The sequence below is a fragment of the Caretta caretta genome, chromosome 14 (genome assembly GCF_965140235.1).
Source record: "Caretta caretta isolate rCarCar2 chromosome 14, rCarCar1.hap1, whole genome shotgun sequence".
NCBI lineage: Eukaryota > Metazoa > Chordata > Testudines > Cheloniidae > Caretta > Caretta caretta.
The window spans coordinates 48,804,353-48,819,843 of record NC_134219.1 but is presented as its reverse complement, the minus strand read 5'-3'; the positions used below and the strand labels follow the sequence as shown (position 1 = coordinate 48,819,843).

The 15,491-nt window shown below is 60.1% G+C and overlaps 2 protein-coding genes across 3 annotated transcripts in view; one reads left to right on the top strand and one right to left on the bottom strand.

The window, feature by feature from the left end:
- Nucleotides 1-5,819, bottom strand: part of LOC125621391 (uncharacterized) — a 71,133-nt gene extending 65,314 nt beyond the window's left edge. Inside the window, exon 1 of the mRNA XM_075119640.1 lies at nucleotides 4,805-5,819. The gene's annotated coding sequence lies outside the window, so the exon portion shown is untranslated. The remainder of the gene's footprint in view (nucleotides 1-4,804) is intronic.
- LOC125621395 (antigen-presenting glycoprotein CD1d-like) lies at nucleotides 2,433-14,799 on the top strand. 2 transcript variants are annotated; one of them, XM_075119635.1, is made up of 7 exons: nucleotides 2,433-2,662; nucleotides 3,044-3,322; nucleotides 6,726-7,007; nucleotides 7,473-7,769; nucleotides 9,050-9,149; nucleotides 12,012-13,264; nucleotides 14,000-14,799. In XM_075119635.1, the coding sequence occupies exons 1-6, from the start codon at nucleotides 2,467-2,469 to the stop codon at nucleotides 12,049-12,051; spliced, it is 1,194 nt and encodes a 397-aa protein (XP_074975736.1). In that variant the 5' UTR covers nucleotides 2,433-2,466; the 3' UTR covers nucleotides 12,052-13,264; nucleotides 14,000-14,799. The 2 variants fall into 2 exon arrangements, with proteins under 2 accessions (XP_074975736.1, XP_074975737.1); XM_075119636.1 differs by having other exon boundaries at nucleotides 2,601-2,801.
- Nucleotides 14,800-15,491: the final 692 nt, after the last annotated feature.

The window sequence follows — 15,491 nt, the reverse complement described above, 5'->3', positions numbered from 1 at the left end:
ATCGGGGGAGATTCACTCTGGAAAAGCAGCGTCTGCTCCAGGGCCAAGTGAGGAAAACCAAGCCGGGGCTCCCCCTGCACAGCAAGGTCCCCCCGCCCCCAGAACAGCCGCACCTCACATTCGGTCCCAAACACCAGGCAGCGATTTTCATCCAGAACCAACCGGGGATGGTCATTGCATGTCACTGTTACCATGAGACCAGCGTGAGGCAGCCCAGCACTGAGGAGCAACCCTACAATAACAAACCAGCTTATTAACAGCAATCCTACAATAACAAGCCAGCATGTCTACACACCCATGACTCCCAAGCAACCCTAAAATAACAAACCAGCCTGTCCACAGCCCAGCGCTCCCCAGCAACCCCACAATAACAAAGCAGAAAGTCCACAGACCAAGAAGTCAGGGTGACTGTGATGTTGCACTCCATATGTTTATGGAAATATGCTTATGAGTGTGAATATGATGTAACTGGAATATGCTTGTAAGGTATCATAACAAAGGTTATAAACTAGGGAATATATTCTTCCTATTTGTATGCATGTATCATTCTTGTATCTGAAGCTAGAAATATGAAGTATAACTCTGAGGTCCTGTTGTAATTATGCAAAGCGTGGGCCATTAATGGGGGTTTAGAATCTTGATGGCTCCCAGGGACTAGGACAATTGGTTGTAAATGGTTTATTTACCTGTAAGCCTTCCTGTGGAGGTGTGGGCCAACCCAGGAAGAATGGAGACGAGCGGTCTCACAGTGACATGTGACCATGTTGCCTGGTACTGGAATCCATCTTAAGTCTGGTACTTTTCCATTTAGAACGAGGGGTGGGGACCCAGAGAGACAAAAGATTCCCGCCATGGCCAAAGCTATAAAAGGGGGTGGAGCAGGACAAAAGGGGGGGGCCAGTCATGAGAAAACCCCTGCTTACCACCAGAGATGTCTGCTGGCTCAACCAAAGACTGTACTGGGGAAAGGATCGGGCCCAGATGAGGAAGGAGTCTAGTCTGTGAAAAAGCTCATTGGAACAGCTCTGAAGGCGAGATATTACCCGTAATCAGTTTCTTAATGTATTAGGCTTAGACTTGCCTGTTTTGTTTTATTTTGATTTGTGACTTACTCTGTTCTCTCTGTTATTACTCGAAACCACTTAAAGCCTACTTGTTATACTAATAAAATCACCGTGATTTATTTATAAACCCAGGGTACGTGATGAACACCTGGGGGAGCAAATCGCTGGACATCTCTCTCTGTCAGTGTTGTAGAGGGCGGGCAATTCCTGCGTTTACCCTGTCTGAGCTTTATACAGGGTAAGACGGAGTCCTTTGGGGTTTGGACCCCACTGGGAGCTGGGGGTCTGGGTGCCGGAGACAGGGGACCTGCTCACCCCACTGGGAGCTGGGGGTCTGGGTGCCGGAGACAGGGGACCTGCTCACCCCACTGGGAGCTGGGGGTCTGGGTGCCGGAGACAGGGGACCTGCTCACCCCACTGGGAGCTGGGGGTCTGGGTGCCGGAGACAGGGGACCTGCTCACCCCACTGGGAGCTGGGGGTCTGGGTGCCGGAGACAGGGGACCTGCTCACCCCACTGGTATCAGAGCACCTGCGAGAGCCTGAGCTCCGTCCCCTCCCAGCCCCTCGGGGAGCTTGGGCCGGGCGGTTCTCCCCCTTGTGCGGGGGGGCCCTGAGGCGAAGGGCCGGGTCTTCAAAGCCGTTTCCGCACCGAGCGGGATTTCCAAAGGCGCCCAGGAGGTCAGGCTCGTCGTCAGCCCCGCGAGATGCCGAGCCGCGTCCCGGGGGGGCTCCGTCCCGAAGGCGCCGGCCTGCCGGCAGACTGGGCGGGCGCAGGGGGTAGCTGGACGAAGCCAGCTGCCTCCGGGCGACCTGTCTCACGGCGGGGAGCCAAACCCGGCAGGCCACCTCCGGGAGACGGCGGTTGGGAAGGAGGCCGTGGCAGCTCAGAGCCCAGCTCTAAGATGGATTGAATTGTCTTTCGCTCTGTGGGAAGGAGATACAGTGCTCCTGTCGGCTACTTTCTAAGTCGTTATCTGTTTCAGGTGCCTCGGGAGCCCCGGGAATCACAGTTAAAATTTGTCGTCCCCCCCGCCACATCAAAACCTGAACTGGTGCCCCTAGGTTCAGCCCGGCTGCCCCCCAGCGGGAGGAGCCAGCCCCAGCCCCACAGTACAGGACCACCCCTGCGGGGTGAGTGGGGGCAGGCTCGCTCCCTGCGCCGGGGCAGGTTTGGGGTGACGTTCCGGGGCTGAGGGTGCTGCTGTGGGCAGAGCCCGTGGGCGGGGTGAGGAGCAGGATGCTGGCCGTGAATCTGAGCCCTGGGCACCTGCCTAGTTTGCCTGTGGGTGAATCTGGCTCTGAGTGGGGGGGCGCTGTCCCCTGGCAGTCAGGGCTGGCCCCATTGCCCCAGGGCGGCGCTAGGGGCTGGGCTGGGAGCAATGGTACCCCAGGCTGGAGGAGATGGAGGGGGCGTCACACACACGCACTGACCCGGGGACAGGGCCTGGTTCTGATCTTGCGGCCGGGGATCCCCCTCCCGCGCTGCCTCCGCTCCCCGACTCCCTCTGCCCTGATTGGCTCGGGGCTGGCAGCTGCGGGGACGCAGCTGAGCAGAGACAGACAAAGAGAGAAGTGGGCAAAGAGGCGTGTGCCCTGGGTAGGAACCTACAGCATGTGGGTGACTCTGGGCCCCTCATCTCGCTGCCCTGACGCCCGCCTGAGCCCGGCTTCCCCTTCCCCTGCCAGGATGCTGCTCCCTCTGCTGCTCCTCCCCTGGGCATGGGGGGCCCGGACTGGTAATTGGGGACCCCTCCCCCACCATTTTTGAACCTGGGAGGTGGGGATGGTGTAATCCCAAGGCTAGGGTAGGGCAGCACCACGCTGGGCTAGTGACCCTTGCTGGGGGAGTAGAAGGACTGGGGAGGTGGGTTAGGTTCAGCAGGGAGATCCTGTCGCGAAGGACTTAAGGAGACTGAGACTCATTCAGCTCTCTCCCCACCTGCTTTGTCCTCCACTTCTTTCCTGCCCCCTCCCCCAGCCTCCCCTCCTCTCCCCCCAGCATCTGTCACCCTGCGGCTGCTCCAGATCAATGTCTTCCACAACACCAGCTCCACGGACATGGAGGGGATGGCCCTGCTGGGCGACCTGGAGACCCACTCCATGGACTGCAGCACCTGCCAGATCCGCTTCCTGCAGCCCTGGGCCCAGCGCGGCCTGACCCCGAAGGAGTGGCAGGACCTGGAGCTGCTGATCCATCACTACCTGTTCAACTTCAACCGTACTGTGAACAGGATAGCTCAGCAGCAGGGAATGGCCTGTGAGTACGAAGCGGGGTGCTGGGAACTGACACACTCACCACAGCCACTGAGTGTGTCCCTGGGGGCAAGACAGCCAGTCCCTGGCCCGTAGGCTGTTTGGAGCCGGTGTCCCTCAGAGGGGAAACACCCGTACCCCATTCTCCACTCCAGGGTCAGCCAGCCAGGTCTGGGGCCAGATTGTAGCTTGAACTTCTGTCACGGAGTCCCTGGGCGATGCTCTGGAACTGCTCCCCATGAAGCCAGGCAGGACTCTGGGGCAGTCGCCTTTCTGTGAGCAGCCTGTCTTCAGGACACGCAGCTCACTCAGCTTCCACCTTCCTGGGTCTGACCTCGGAGCATTCAGCATCCTCTGCCCCTCCGTGCGCTTCCCACAGCGAGTCCGCTCAGGCGGGGCTCCTGGGGAAGCCAGAGGGTCCTGCACCCCAACTTCGCAGTCAGACGTGACTCTCAGCCAGCCAGTAAAACAGAAGGTTTATTAGATGACAGGAACATGGTCTAACACAGAGCTTGCAGGTGCAGAGAACGGGACCCCTCAGCTGGGTCCATTTTGGGGGGCAGTGAGCCAGACAACCACGTCTGCACTTCACTCCATGTCCCAGCCAGCCCCAAACTGAAACCCCCTCCAGCCCCTCCTCCTCTGGGCTTTGTTCCTTTCCCGGGCCAGGAGGTCACCTGATTCCTTTGTTCTCCAACCCTTCAGCTCTCACCTTGCAGGGGGGGAAGGGCCCAGGCCATCAGTTGCCAGGAAACAGGGTGTCGGCCATTCTCTGTGTCCAGACCCCTTCACACACCTGCCCTCTAGGGCTCTGCAATGATCATACACCCTTACTCCACCCCCTAGATACTTAAGAAGTGCCTAGGGGAAACTGAGGCACCCCCACACTATTCAGAGGAAACATTAAGAACAGTCCCACTTCGTCACATCTCTCCCCCCTTCGAGATCGAACTGAGCGGGGTCACTTTAGCCGGTGACCTGGGGAAGTTCGAAGCCACCAACGTTCCCATGGATGCCCCAGCATCTCTCCCATTCCTTGGTAGGAGTTACACCAGGCCCTTCCAGTTTCACGCCCTCCCTTAGGTCAGGGGTGGTCGATAGCACTAGCAGGCCGCATGTGGGAAGGTTTATGCAGCCCATGCCCTTTGGCCACCCCAAGAATGTCTCCCCATTGACCATCACCTTCTGCTCCCACTGGAGCTCCGGGGGGCCTGGCCCCAGGAAACTCCACACAGACATATAGGTTGGGGTCAGGAGTGGGAGCCTGTCCACATCCCCAACTATCTGGCCGACGGAGTCTATGGCGTTGGGACCCAGCAAGGGAGGTAGACACCGGGGCTTTTCCGCAGGGTCCCCTTGGTTCAAATCGCCAGCCTGCTCAAAGGCAGTGAGGTGGGCATCCACACACCCCCCCCTTAACCAGGGGCAGCAATTTAGTCTCGAGGTTCCCTGCGGAACTGGCCCCCCGGGATCTATCCCCACTCACCCCGGGGAGGTCCCCTAGGCCTCTCCGCTCCCCCACCGCCAGTTCATCCTGCTGCTGCTTCTGCAGCTCTTTCTCGGGCTCTCGCTGTCTCCCACGGTCCTCTTGCTCTCTCAGACTCAGCTCCAGTCCCGTCCGTCTCGATCCCCCGATGGGGAACCCGATCGTGAAGACCCTCATCTGGTCGGGGTCAGGAACCTTGGGAATGCCTGGCTCCCACTCCAGCTGCTCCCAGATCCTGCTATAGCCCCAGTTGGGGTCAGGAATCTGTTCCTTAGAGCGGTCATCCTCCTCCAGCTGCATGATTAACTGTGCTTTGGTGAACTTTCCAACGCTCAACCCTCTCTTTTTGCACAGGGTTACAATGTCCTTCTTAAGGAGACGGTGACAGGCCATCACGCCGCTCCTCCCAAGTTGTTGTGGACTCACAGGCCCGTGTGTTCTCAGCTCCCCATGGTTTCCAGGGAGAACCCCTAGTGTGCCAGCCCTTCTCGAGGTCACCACCTCTTTGCCAGGGTCGAGCTGCAGACTCCTCCGCCCCTGAGACTGCTCACTGCAATCCCCAGGGGAACCCTGTTACTGCACAGTCCTTCTCGCTGGTCACACACTCCCAGGGGTTAACCGCCCCCCGAAACCGCTCCTCTCTGAGCCTTCAGCAGGCCTGGTCCTCAGCAATCCCCCTTCGTGTTACTGCTCCCCAGTCACTTACTGCAGGAAGCGCCATCCACGGGGTGCAGTACATCCCACCGCTGCCACCAGTTGTCACGGAGTCCCTGGGCGATGCTCTGGAACTGCTCCCCATGAAGCCAGTCAGGACTCTGGGGCAGTCGCCTTTCTGTGAGCAGCCTGTCTTCAGGACACGCAGCTCACTCAGCTTCCACCTTCCTGGGTCTGACCTCGGAGCATTCAGCATCCTCTGCCCCTCCGTGCGCTTCCCACAGCGAGTCCGCTCAGGCGGGGCTCCTGGGGAAGCCAGAGGGTCCTGCACCCCAACTTCGCAGTCAGACGTGACTCTCAGCCAGCCAGTAAAACAGAAGGTTTATTAGATGACAGGAACATGGTCTAACACAGAGCTTGCAGGTGCAGAGAACGGGACCCCTCAGCTGGGTCCATTTTGGGGGGCAGTGAGCCAGACAACCACGTCTGCACTTCACTCCATGTCCCAGCCAGCCCCAAACTGAAACCCCCTCCAGCCCCTCCTCCTCTGGGCTTTGTTCCTTTCCCGGGCCAGGAGGTCACCTGATTCCTTTGTTCTCCAACCCTTCAGCTCTCACCTTGCAGGGGGGGAAGGGCCCAGGCCATCAGTTGCCAGGAAACAGGGTGTTGGCCATTCTCTGTGTCCAGACTCCTGCCCACACCTGCCCTCTAGGGCTCTGCAATGATCATACACCCTTACCCCACCACCTAGATACTTAAGAACTGCCTAGGGGAAACTGAGGCACCCCCACACTATTCAGAGGAAACATTAAGAACAGTCCCACTTCGTCACAACTTCCTAGAGGGGAAAGGCCCCACGTCCCACTCCCTGAGCCGAGGCTCCGGGTCTTTCCTGACATGTAGCCTGACCCTTTGAAAAGCAGGTCATTTGGGCGGGGGTCTGTATCTCAGGAACCCAGTGACCAAGGTACCCCAAATTTGCACCACAAACTCTGCCTCAGGCCCCGATATAATGCAGCGATTTTCGAGCCAATCTGACTATGCACGTGAAAAATCAGCTTTAAACAAAAACTTCAACGTGCCCTGAATTCCAGCCAGGGCTGCCCCACAATCCCACCGCTGTCCTGAGGCCAAACGTCCTCATAGTACCTGACAAGTCTATTCCCCCCTCCCATCCCTCACGCTGCCTCTCTATTTCTGACCCTTACCCCTGCCTCCCGGTGACCTCGGGACACCCGTCCTCATCCCCCTGCCCTCCCTGCTCCAGACCCCTTTGTTACCCAGGTCTCTGTCAGCTGCGAGTTCCACCCCAACGGCACCTCGAGGGGATTCTATGAGGCCGCGGTGAACGGCGAGGACTTCATCAGCTTCGACGCGGATGCAGGCACCTGGGTCGCTCGTCAGGGGGACAAGCTGGCGCTCTACACCCGGGACCTTCTTAACCACGAGAGGAGCACGGCCATCACGCTTCAGTTTCTCCTGCGAGCAACCTGTATCAATGAGCTCAAGAGCTTTGTCCGGTATGGGAACGAGTCTCTGGAGAGGCAAGGTGAGGCTGGACACCACTCGCTGCCATGCGACCACCTCTGGGGTAGGATGTGGGGGCTGTTTATACAGGGATCCCTGGTCCAGCACTGAGAAGAAGTCACCTTTGGGGTCAGGTGTGGGAGCTGTTTATATAGGGATCCCTCACCTTGAACTGATATGCAGCCACCTCTGGGGTGGGGCACGGGGGCTGTTTATCCAGGGACCCCTTGCCTGGCGTACAAATGCAGCTATAGCTGGGGTGGAGCACCGTAGCCATTTCATAGCCGCACTGCACAGCCGTTTAGGACAGGAAGTGAAGGGGGATTCCCTCACCACTGGTAACTGCAGGGGACAGAATTGGGGCCTGGCCAGGACAGCGGGGCCAATGCCTGACCCCGGGAGATGGAGCTGGGTTTGGCTAGTGAGTCCCTGAGGCTCAGACTGAATTGTTCCTCTCCCCCGCCCCGTCTCTCTCCCCCTGTCTCAGAGCGGCCGGTCGCCATGGTGTTTGCCCGAGCGCCTCCCCCAGCCGGGACCCCCGCGTCGTTACTGCTGGTTTGCCGGGTCACCGGTTTCTACCCCCGGCCCATCCGCGTGGCCTGGCTGCAGGACGGGGAGGAGGTGGGGCCGGGCGGGCGGCTGAGCTCCAGCGGGATCCTGCCCAACGCGGACCTGACCTACCAGCTGCGCAGCTCCCTGGCCGTGGAGCCGGGCGACGGGCACAGCTACGCCTGCCGGGTGGAGCACAGCAGCCTGGGGGGCCAGAGCCTGCTGATCCCCTGGGGTAGGTGCACGTCTCCAGGGGGGTGCGGTCGTGGTCTCTGGGGGCTTTTCCTGCACGTCCTGAGTGGGACAGGGTGGTTCCAGGCAACGGGACTGGGATGGAGGGAGGCAGAGGGGTGAGTGAGGGTTGTGGGGATGGACCAGGGGGAGCAGGATGGAGGAGCTGAGGGGGACGGGACAGGACTGGGATGGAGGGAGGCAGCAGTGGTGGCTGAGGAGAGCGCGAATGGGACGGGGTGCAGAGAGCTGTGTAGAGTGGGGCAGAGGAGGTGCGAGGAGCAGAGCTGGGGAGGGCCTGTGGGGTATGCGGAAAAAGACATGGGTATGGTGGGGATTGGACAGAGGGGAGCAGAACTGGATTGGGGGGAAGCAGGGGGTGGGACTGTGGGAGAAAATAGGGGCACTGTGGGGGAGGCTGAGCGAACAGTGCGGGGATGTGGGGCTGAGGGCAGTGGGTTGGGGTGGGGTGTCACGGAGTCCCTGGGCAATGCTCTGGAACTGCTCCCTACAAAGCCAGGCAGGACTCTGGGGAAGTCTCTCTGGGAGCAGCCTGTCTGCAGGACACACAGCTCACCTGGCTTCCCCCTTCCTGGGTCTGACCTCGGAGCATTCAGCATTCGCTGCCCCTCCCTGCACTTCCCACAGCCATGCCACGCAGGCGGGGTCCTGGGGAAGCCAGAGGGTCCTGCCCCCCAACTCCGCAGTCAGACGGGACTCTCAGCCAGCCAGTAAAACAGGTTTATTAGATGACAGGAACATGGTCTAACACAGAGCTTGTAGGTGCAGAGAACAGGACCCCTCAGCTGGGTCCATTTTGGGGGGCAGTGAGCCAGACAACCACGTCTGCACTTCACTCCATGTCCCAGCCAGCCCCAAACTGAAACTCCCTCCAGCCCCTCCTCCTCTGGGCTTTGTCCCTTTCCCGGGCCAGGAGGTCACCGGATTTCTTTGTTCTCCAACCCTTTAGCTCTCACCTTGCAGGGGGGAAGGGCCCAGGCCATCAGTTGCCAGGAAACAGGGTGTCGGCCATTCTCTGTGTCCAGACCCCTGCCCACACCTGCCCTCTAGGGCTCTGCAACGATCATACACCCTTACCCTATCCCCTAGATACTTAAGAACTGCCTAGGGGAAACTGAGGCACCCCCACACTATTCAGAGGAAACATTAAGAACAGCCCCACTTCGTCACATGGGGGGAGCAGGGGAAGACTGCAGGAGAGGCGGAGGGACCAGGGCCCATTCTCCTGTCCCGGTTCCCAGCATGGCACCCCCTGTTTTACAGAGCAGAGCTGGGGCTGGGGCCCCGGCCTGGCCGTGGGCATCACCCTGGGGGCTCTGGCCGTAGCCGCCGTGGCCGGGGTGCTGTGGAGGAGCAGACGCAGGTGAGTCCTCTCCCTCTCGGGGGTGGGGGTGGGGGTGGGACCGTTACACCCTTAACCCATTGTCACGGAGTTCCTGGGCGATGCTCTGGAACTGCTCCCCATGAAGCCAGTCAGGACTCTGGGGCAGTCGCCTTTCTGTGAGCAGCCTGTCTTCAGGACACGCAGCTCACACAGCTTCCACCTTCCTGGGTCTGACCTCGGAGCATTCAGCATCCTCTGCCTCTCCGTGCGCTTCCCACAGCGAGTCCGCTCAGGCGGTGCTCCTGGGGAAGCCAGAGGGTCCTGCACCCCAACTTCGCAGTCAGACGTGACTCTCAGCCAGCCAGTAAAACAGAAGGTTTATTAGACGACAGGAACATGGTCTAAAACAGAGCTTGCAGGTGCAGAGAACGGGACCCCTCAGCTGGGTCCATTCTGGGGGGCAGTGAGCCAGACAACCACATCTGCACTTCACTCCATGTCCCAGCCAGCCCCAAACTGAAACTCCCTCCAGCCCCTCCTCCTCTGGGCTTTGTTCCTTTCCCGGGCCAGGTGGTCACCTGATTCCTTTGTTCTCCAACCCTTCAGCTCTCACCTTGCAGGGGGGAAGGGCCCAGGCCATCAGTTGCCAGGAAACAGGGTGTCGGCCATTCTCTGTGTCCAGACTCCTGCACACACATGCCCTCTAGGGCACTGCAATGATCATACACCCTTACCCCACCACCTAGATACTTAAGAACTGCCTAGGGGAAACTGAGGCACCCCCACACTATTCAGAGGAAACATTAAGAACAGTCCCACTTCGTCACATCTCTCCCCCCTTCGAGATCGAACTGAGCGGGGTCACTTTAGCCGGTGACCTGGGGAAGTTCGAAGCCACCAACGTTCCCATGGATGCCCCAGCATCTCTCCCATTCCTTGGTAGGAGTTACACCAGGCCCTTCCAGTTTCACGCCCTCCCTTAGATCAGGGGTGGTCGATAGCACTCGCAGGCCGCATGTGGGAAGGTTTCTGCAGCCCATGCCCTTTGGCCACCCCAAGAATGTCTCCCCATTGACCATCACCTTCTACTCCCACTGGAGGTCCGGGGGGCCTGGCCCCAGGAAACTCCACACAGACATATAGGTTGGGGTCAGGAGTGGGAGCCTGTCCACATCCCCAACCACCTGGCTGACGGAGTCTATGGCCTTGGGACCCAGCAAGGGAGCTAGACACCGGGGCTTTTCCGCAGGGTCCCCTTGGTTCAAATCGCCAGCCTGCTCAAAGGCAGTGAGGTGGGCATCCACACCCCCCCCCTCCTTAACCAGGGGCAGCAATTTAGTCTCGAGGTTCCCTGCGGAACTGGCCCCCCGGGATCTATCCCCACTCACCCCGGGGAGGTCCCCTAGGCCTCTCCGCCCCACCACCGCCAGTTCATGCTGCTGCTGCTTCTGCAGCTCTTTCTCGGGCTCTCGCTGTCTCCCACGGTCCTCTTGCTCTCTCAGACTCAGCTGCAATCCCGTCCGTCTTGATCCCCCGATGGGGAACCCGATCATGAAGACCCTCGTCTGGTCGGGGACAGGAGTCTTGGCGATGCCTGGCTCCCGCTTCAGCTGCTCCCAGATCCTGCTATAGCCCCAGTTGGGGTCAGGAATCTGTTCCTTAGAGCGGTCATCCTCCTCCAGCTGCACGATTAACTCTGCTTTGGTGAACTTTCCAATGCTCAACCCTCTCTTTCTGCACAGGGTTACAATGTCCTTCTTAAGGAGACGGTGACAGGCCATCACTCCGCTCCTCCCAAGTTGTTGTGGACTCACAGGCCCGTGTGTTCTCAGCTCCCCACGGTTTCCAGGGAGAACCCCTAGTGTGCCAGCCCTTCTCAAGGTCACCACCTCTTTGCCAGGGTCGAGCTGCAGACTCCTCCGCCCCTGAGACTGCTCACTGCAGTCCCCAGGGGGACCCCATTACTGCACAGTACTTCTCGCTGGTCACACACTCCCAGGGGTTAACCGCCCCCCGAAACCGCTCCTCTCTGAGCCTTCAGCAGGCCTGGTCCTCGGCAATCCCCCTTCGTGTTACTGCTCCCCAGTCACTTACTGCAGGAAGCGCCATCCACGGGGTGCAGTACATCCCACCGCTGCCACCAGTTGTCACGGAGTTCCTGGGCGATGCTCTGGAACTGCTCCCCATGAAGCCAGTCAGGACTCTGGGGCAGTCGCCTTTCTGTGAGCAGCCTGTCTTCAGGACACGCAGCTCACACAGCTTCCACCTTCCTGGGTCTGACCTCGGAGCATTCAGCATCCTCTGCCTCTCCGTGCGCTTCCCACAGCGAGTCCGCTCAGGCGGTGCTCCTGGGGAAGCCAGAGGGTCCTGCACCCCAACTTCGCAGTCAGACGTGACTCTCAGCCAGCCAGTAAAACAGAAGGTTTATTAGACGACAGGAACATGGTCTAAAACAGAGCTTGCAGGTGCAGAGAACGGGACCCCTCAGCTGGGTCCATTCTGGGGGGCAGTGAGCCAGACAACCACATCTGCACTTCACTCCATGTCCCAGCCAGCCCCAAACTGAAACTCCCTCCAGCCCCTCCTCCTCTGGGCTTTGTTCCTTTCCCGGGCCAGGTGGTCACCTGATTCCTTTGTTCTCCAACCCTTCAGCTCTCACCTTGCAGGGGGGAAGGGCCCAGGCCATCAGTTGCCAGGAAACAGGGTGTCGGCCATTCTCTGTGTCCAGACTCCTGCACACACATGCCCTCTAGGGCACTGCAATGATCATACACCCTTACCCCACCACCTAGATACTTAAGAACTGCCTAGGGGAAACTGAGGCACCCCCACACTATTCAGAGGAAACATTAAGAACAGTCCCACTTCGTCACACCCATCCCCTCTGCTCTCTCCTTCCAGGGGCTACCAGGACGTTAGACCAGGGGAGTCCAGGGCCTGAGGGCGGCACCGGCCCAGGTGTGGGCATTGACCCATCTCCTGGGGACATGGACCTTGGGGCTGGATCCTTGCCCAGCTCCAGAGCTGAGGGCCCCAAGGGCAGGACTGGATCGGGGTGTCACGGAGTGTGGGGGAGTCCGGGCCCTGCACCCCTCTTCCTGGGATTCACTGTGACTCTCAGCCAGCCAGTAAAATGGAAGGTTTATTGGACAACAGGAACAAATAGAGCTGTGGGTACACCCAGGACCCCTCAGTCAAGTCCTTCTGGGGGAGCAGGGAGCTTAGACCCCAGTCCTGGGGTTCCCTGTGTTCCTCCACCCAGCCCCAAACTGAAAACTAACCCCCCCAGCAGGCTCCCTCCTGCAGCCTCTGTCCACATTGCCGGGCAGAGGTGTTACCTCCCCCATCCCCCTCCCGGCTCAGGTGACAGGCTCTCAGGTCTCCCACCCCCAGTGAAACTCCCCTGCCACATTCCCAGGTCAACACTCCCCCCTCCCTGCTGCGTCACAGGTAGCAAGTGGGTTGCCCATGGGACATAGGCCCAGCTACCCACAGGGAGCCCTGACAACACTACGCCCCACAGGGCGCCGGGGAGGCAGCTGGCTGGGCTGGGCTGAGAGCTCCTGGGGGCAGGGCCCCTCCAGAGCTGGGTGTGAGGGACCCGGGCTCCAGGGGTAGGTTCTGTGTTTTTGTTCTGCGTCTGGGCAGCAGCGAGCCCAAGGGGGTCCTGGGCACGACCGTCTCCTCGACCCTGCAGTAATACAGCAATAATAATAGTTCTGGCTGGGGAGGGGAAGAGAGGGAGGCTAGCGAGTGTGGACGCAGCGCAGCCAGGAGGGGTTTATCCCCAGTGTGGGGACAGCACCTCCCCGCACGGCCCTCGCCCGGTCCACACATGCCCTGCTCTGCAGAGCGACTGTGTGCACACGGGGGGCTTGGCGACACAGCGGTGTGCTGGGGTGTGGGGTCACACCTCTGACCCCCGGAGCTCTGTGTGTGTCCCGGGGGTGGTGTCACACCTAACTGCAGAGCTCTGCTGGGATAAGCGTTAAGTGTAGACCAGGCCACAGGCAGGGTTCGGGGGGACCATCCATGGGAGGCTGGGACGTGGGCCCATTACTCTCCAGGGGGCTCCAGCTCTAATGCAGCCCCAGGGTGGGGGGACTGGCAGCTCAGTGGGGTGAGGAATGGGACACGCGGCCTTTCCCATTAGGGTGCTGTGACGAAGTGGGACTGTTCTTAATGTTTCCTCTGAATAGTGTGGGGGTGCCTCAGTTTCCCCTAGGCAGTTCTTAAGTATCTAGGGGGTGGGGTAAGGGTGTATAATCATTGCAGTGCCCTAGAGGGCAGGTGTGTGCAGGAGTCTGGACACAGAGAATGGCCGACACCCTGTTTCCTGGCAACTGATGGCCTGGGCCCTTCCCCCCCTGCAAGGTGAGAGCTGAAGGGTTGGAGAACAAAGGAATCAGGTGACCTCCTGGCCCGGGAAAGGAACAAAGCCCAGAGGAGGAGGGGCTGGAGGGGTTTTCAGTTTGGGGCTGGCTGGGACATGGAGTGAAGTGCAGACGTGGTTGTCTGGCTCACTGCCCCCCAAAATGGACCCAGCTGAGGGGTCCCGTTCTCTGCACCTGCAAGCTCTGTTTTAGACCATGTTCCTGTCGTCTAATAAACCTTCTGTTTTACTGGCTGGCTGAGAGTCCCGTCTGACTGCGAAGTTGGGGTGCAGGACCCTCTGGCTTCCCCAGGAGCCCCGCCTGAGCGGACTCGCTGTGGGAAGCGCACGGAGGGGCAGAGGAGGCTGAATGCTCCGAGGTCAGACCCAGGAAGGTGGAAGCTGTGTGAGCTGTGTGTCCTGAAGACAGGCTGCTCGCAGAAAGGCGACTGCCCCAGAGTCCTGACTGGCTTCATGGGGAGCAGTTCCAGAGCATCGCCCAGGGACTCCGTGACAGGTGCACTGGCTCCAATCCAGCCCCAGGGCAGGGGAGGGGCTGGGCTGGCTGAAGGAGGTGGGCAAGGGGCACGGGGCCTTTACCCTCCTGCAGTTCCAGCTCCACTCTGATGTTAGTGACCAGAATTCCTCCCCACGGGGCCTGGTCTGTGCCCTTGATATGTAGCGTTGCTCCGTGTCCCCTGCCCAAACCTGGCCTCCCCCAATGGCACCACCTTCCCCCCTCCGTCTAACGCGCTGCATGTTCACACTGCGCACGTCAGGATGGGATGGGAGGTGGAGGGTGGGATGGAGTGGGAATTTTCTGTAATATTTTGTATGAATACTGTATGTGCCTCAGTTTCCCCTACATGCTGCATTGTTCGTTAGGTGGGAGGAAACGGCTGTTTACTCTTTGCAGAGGCCCAGCGAGGCAGGTGTGGCTGGTGCCCGGCTGTCTCGGCTTTGGGGCCCAGGTTCATGTAGCAAAGCCAAACACGGCAACGTTTGCCACCTAGCACGCAACAAATGATCCTGATCATGTCGACTTCCTGCCTCTCAGCAAGGGAGCTGCGCCCCATTCCCCTGGCCAAGAGCACGGCCTGAGGAGGGGCCAGGTGGGGGGTGAGCTCACCCGGGAACGAGAGACAAAGAGGGGACAGGGGACAAAGAGGCCCAGAGCGGGAGCCAAGGGGTCCACACATCTTGGCTGGGGCTGGGAGACCCCCCAAAGGAACTCTGCTGTACCCCAGTTCTCTGTGCTGGCCTGAGGGCTTCCTATGCCGTGTGCTAGTCACCTAATAAACCTGCCTGCTTTGACAAGGCTGCCTGAGTCCTTGCACATTCTGGGGGGGCCATCGCCCCCTTTGGGGTACACATCTCTCGGAGGTGTCCAGCCCAGGAGGACTCGCTGAAGGATGCTCACAGTGTGATGCCGGGGTGCTAACGGCTCCGAGGTTTGACCCAAGGGGGCAGGGAAGCCACGTGGCTCCCCTGACGGCAGAGCGGGACCCGGGGGGTGAAGGGGGGTCTGACACTCCAAACAGGTCCCCCAGACCCAGGTCCAAGGCTGGGCCAAGGCACCAAACCTGGGGAGCTGTGACAGGGCCCTTTGGGGGGTTGGGACTCAGAACTTCTGCCAGCCCCGAACCTTCCACTGGGAATAATTCACACAGACCCATCCGCCCAATCCCCCCAGACACACGTCCTCCCCCGCCCCCAGCAGAAAGGGGTTTGGGCACCAGGCCCTAGGGAAGGGGCTGGAGCGCCCCAGGTCCTTTGCCATGTGTCCTGCTTTGCTGGCATCTGGGCTGTGGGGTAGCGTTGCCCCCGGACGGCCATGGGGCCATTGTAGGTGCCGGGCGAGTCCGGCAGCCTGACTGCAGTCTGTCCCCTAGCAGGGAGAAGTATGGAAACGAGCCTTCCGGGCTGGTGCTCGGAGCTGGGCAGAGAAGGTCTCAGGCTGGGGGGTCCCGACGACTTTCCAGATCTCTCCCTCCTGAGCCGCGATGGGA

What these genes read in the sequence shown, in the direction of transcription:
- LOC125621395 (XM_075119635.1), top strand. Translation starts at nt 2,467, where the DNA reads ATGGAGGGGGCGTCACACACACGCACTGACCCGGGGACAGGGCCTGGT. An exon ending in CGAGTCTCTGGAGAGGCAAG is followed by an intron (nt 7,008 to 7,472) that starts GTGAGGCTGGAC and finishes CCCCTGTCTCAG; the next exon opens with AGCGGCCGGTCGCCATGGTG. An exon ending in CTGTGGAGGAGCAGACGCAG is followed by an intron (nt 9,150 to 12,011) that starts GTGAGTCCTCTC and finishes CTCTCCTTCCAG; the next exon opens with GGGCTACCAGGACGTTAGAC.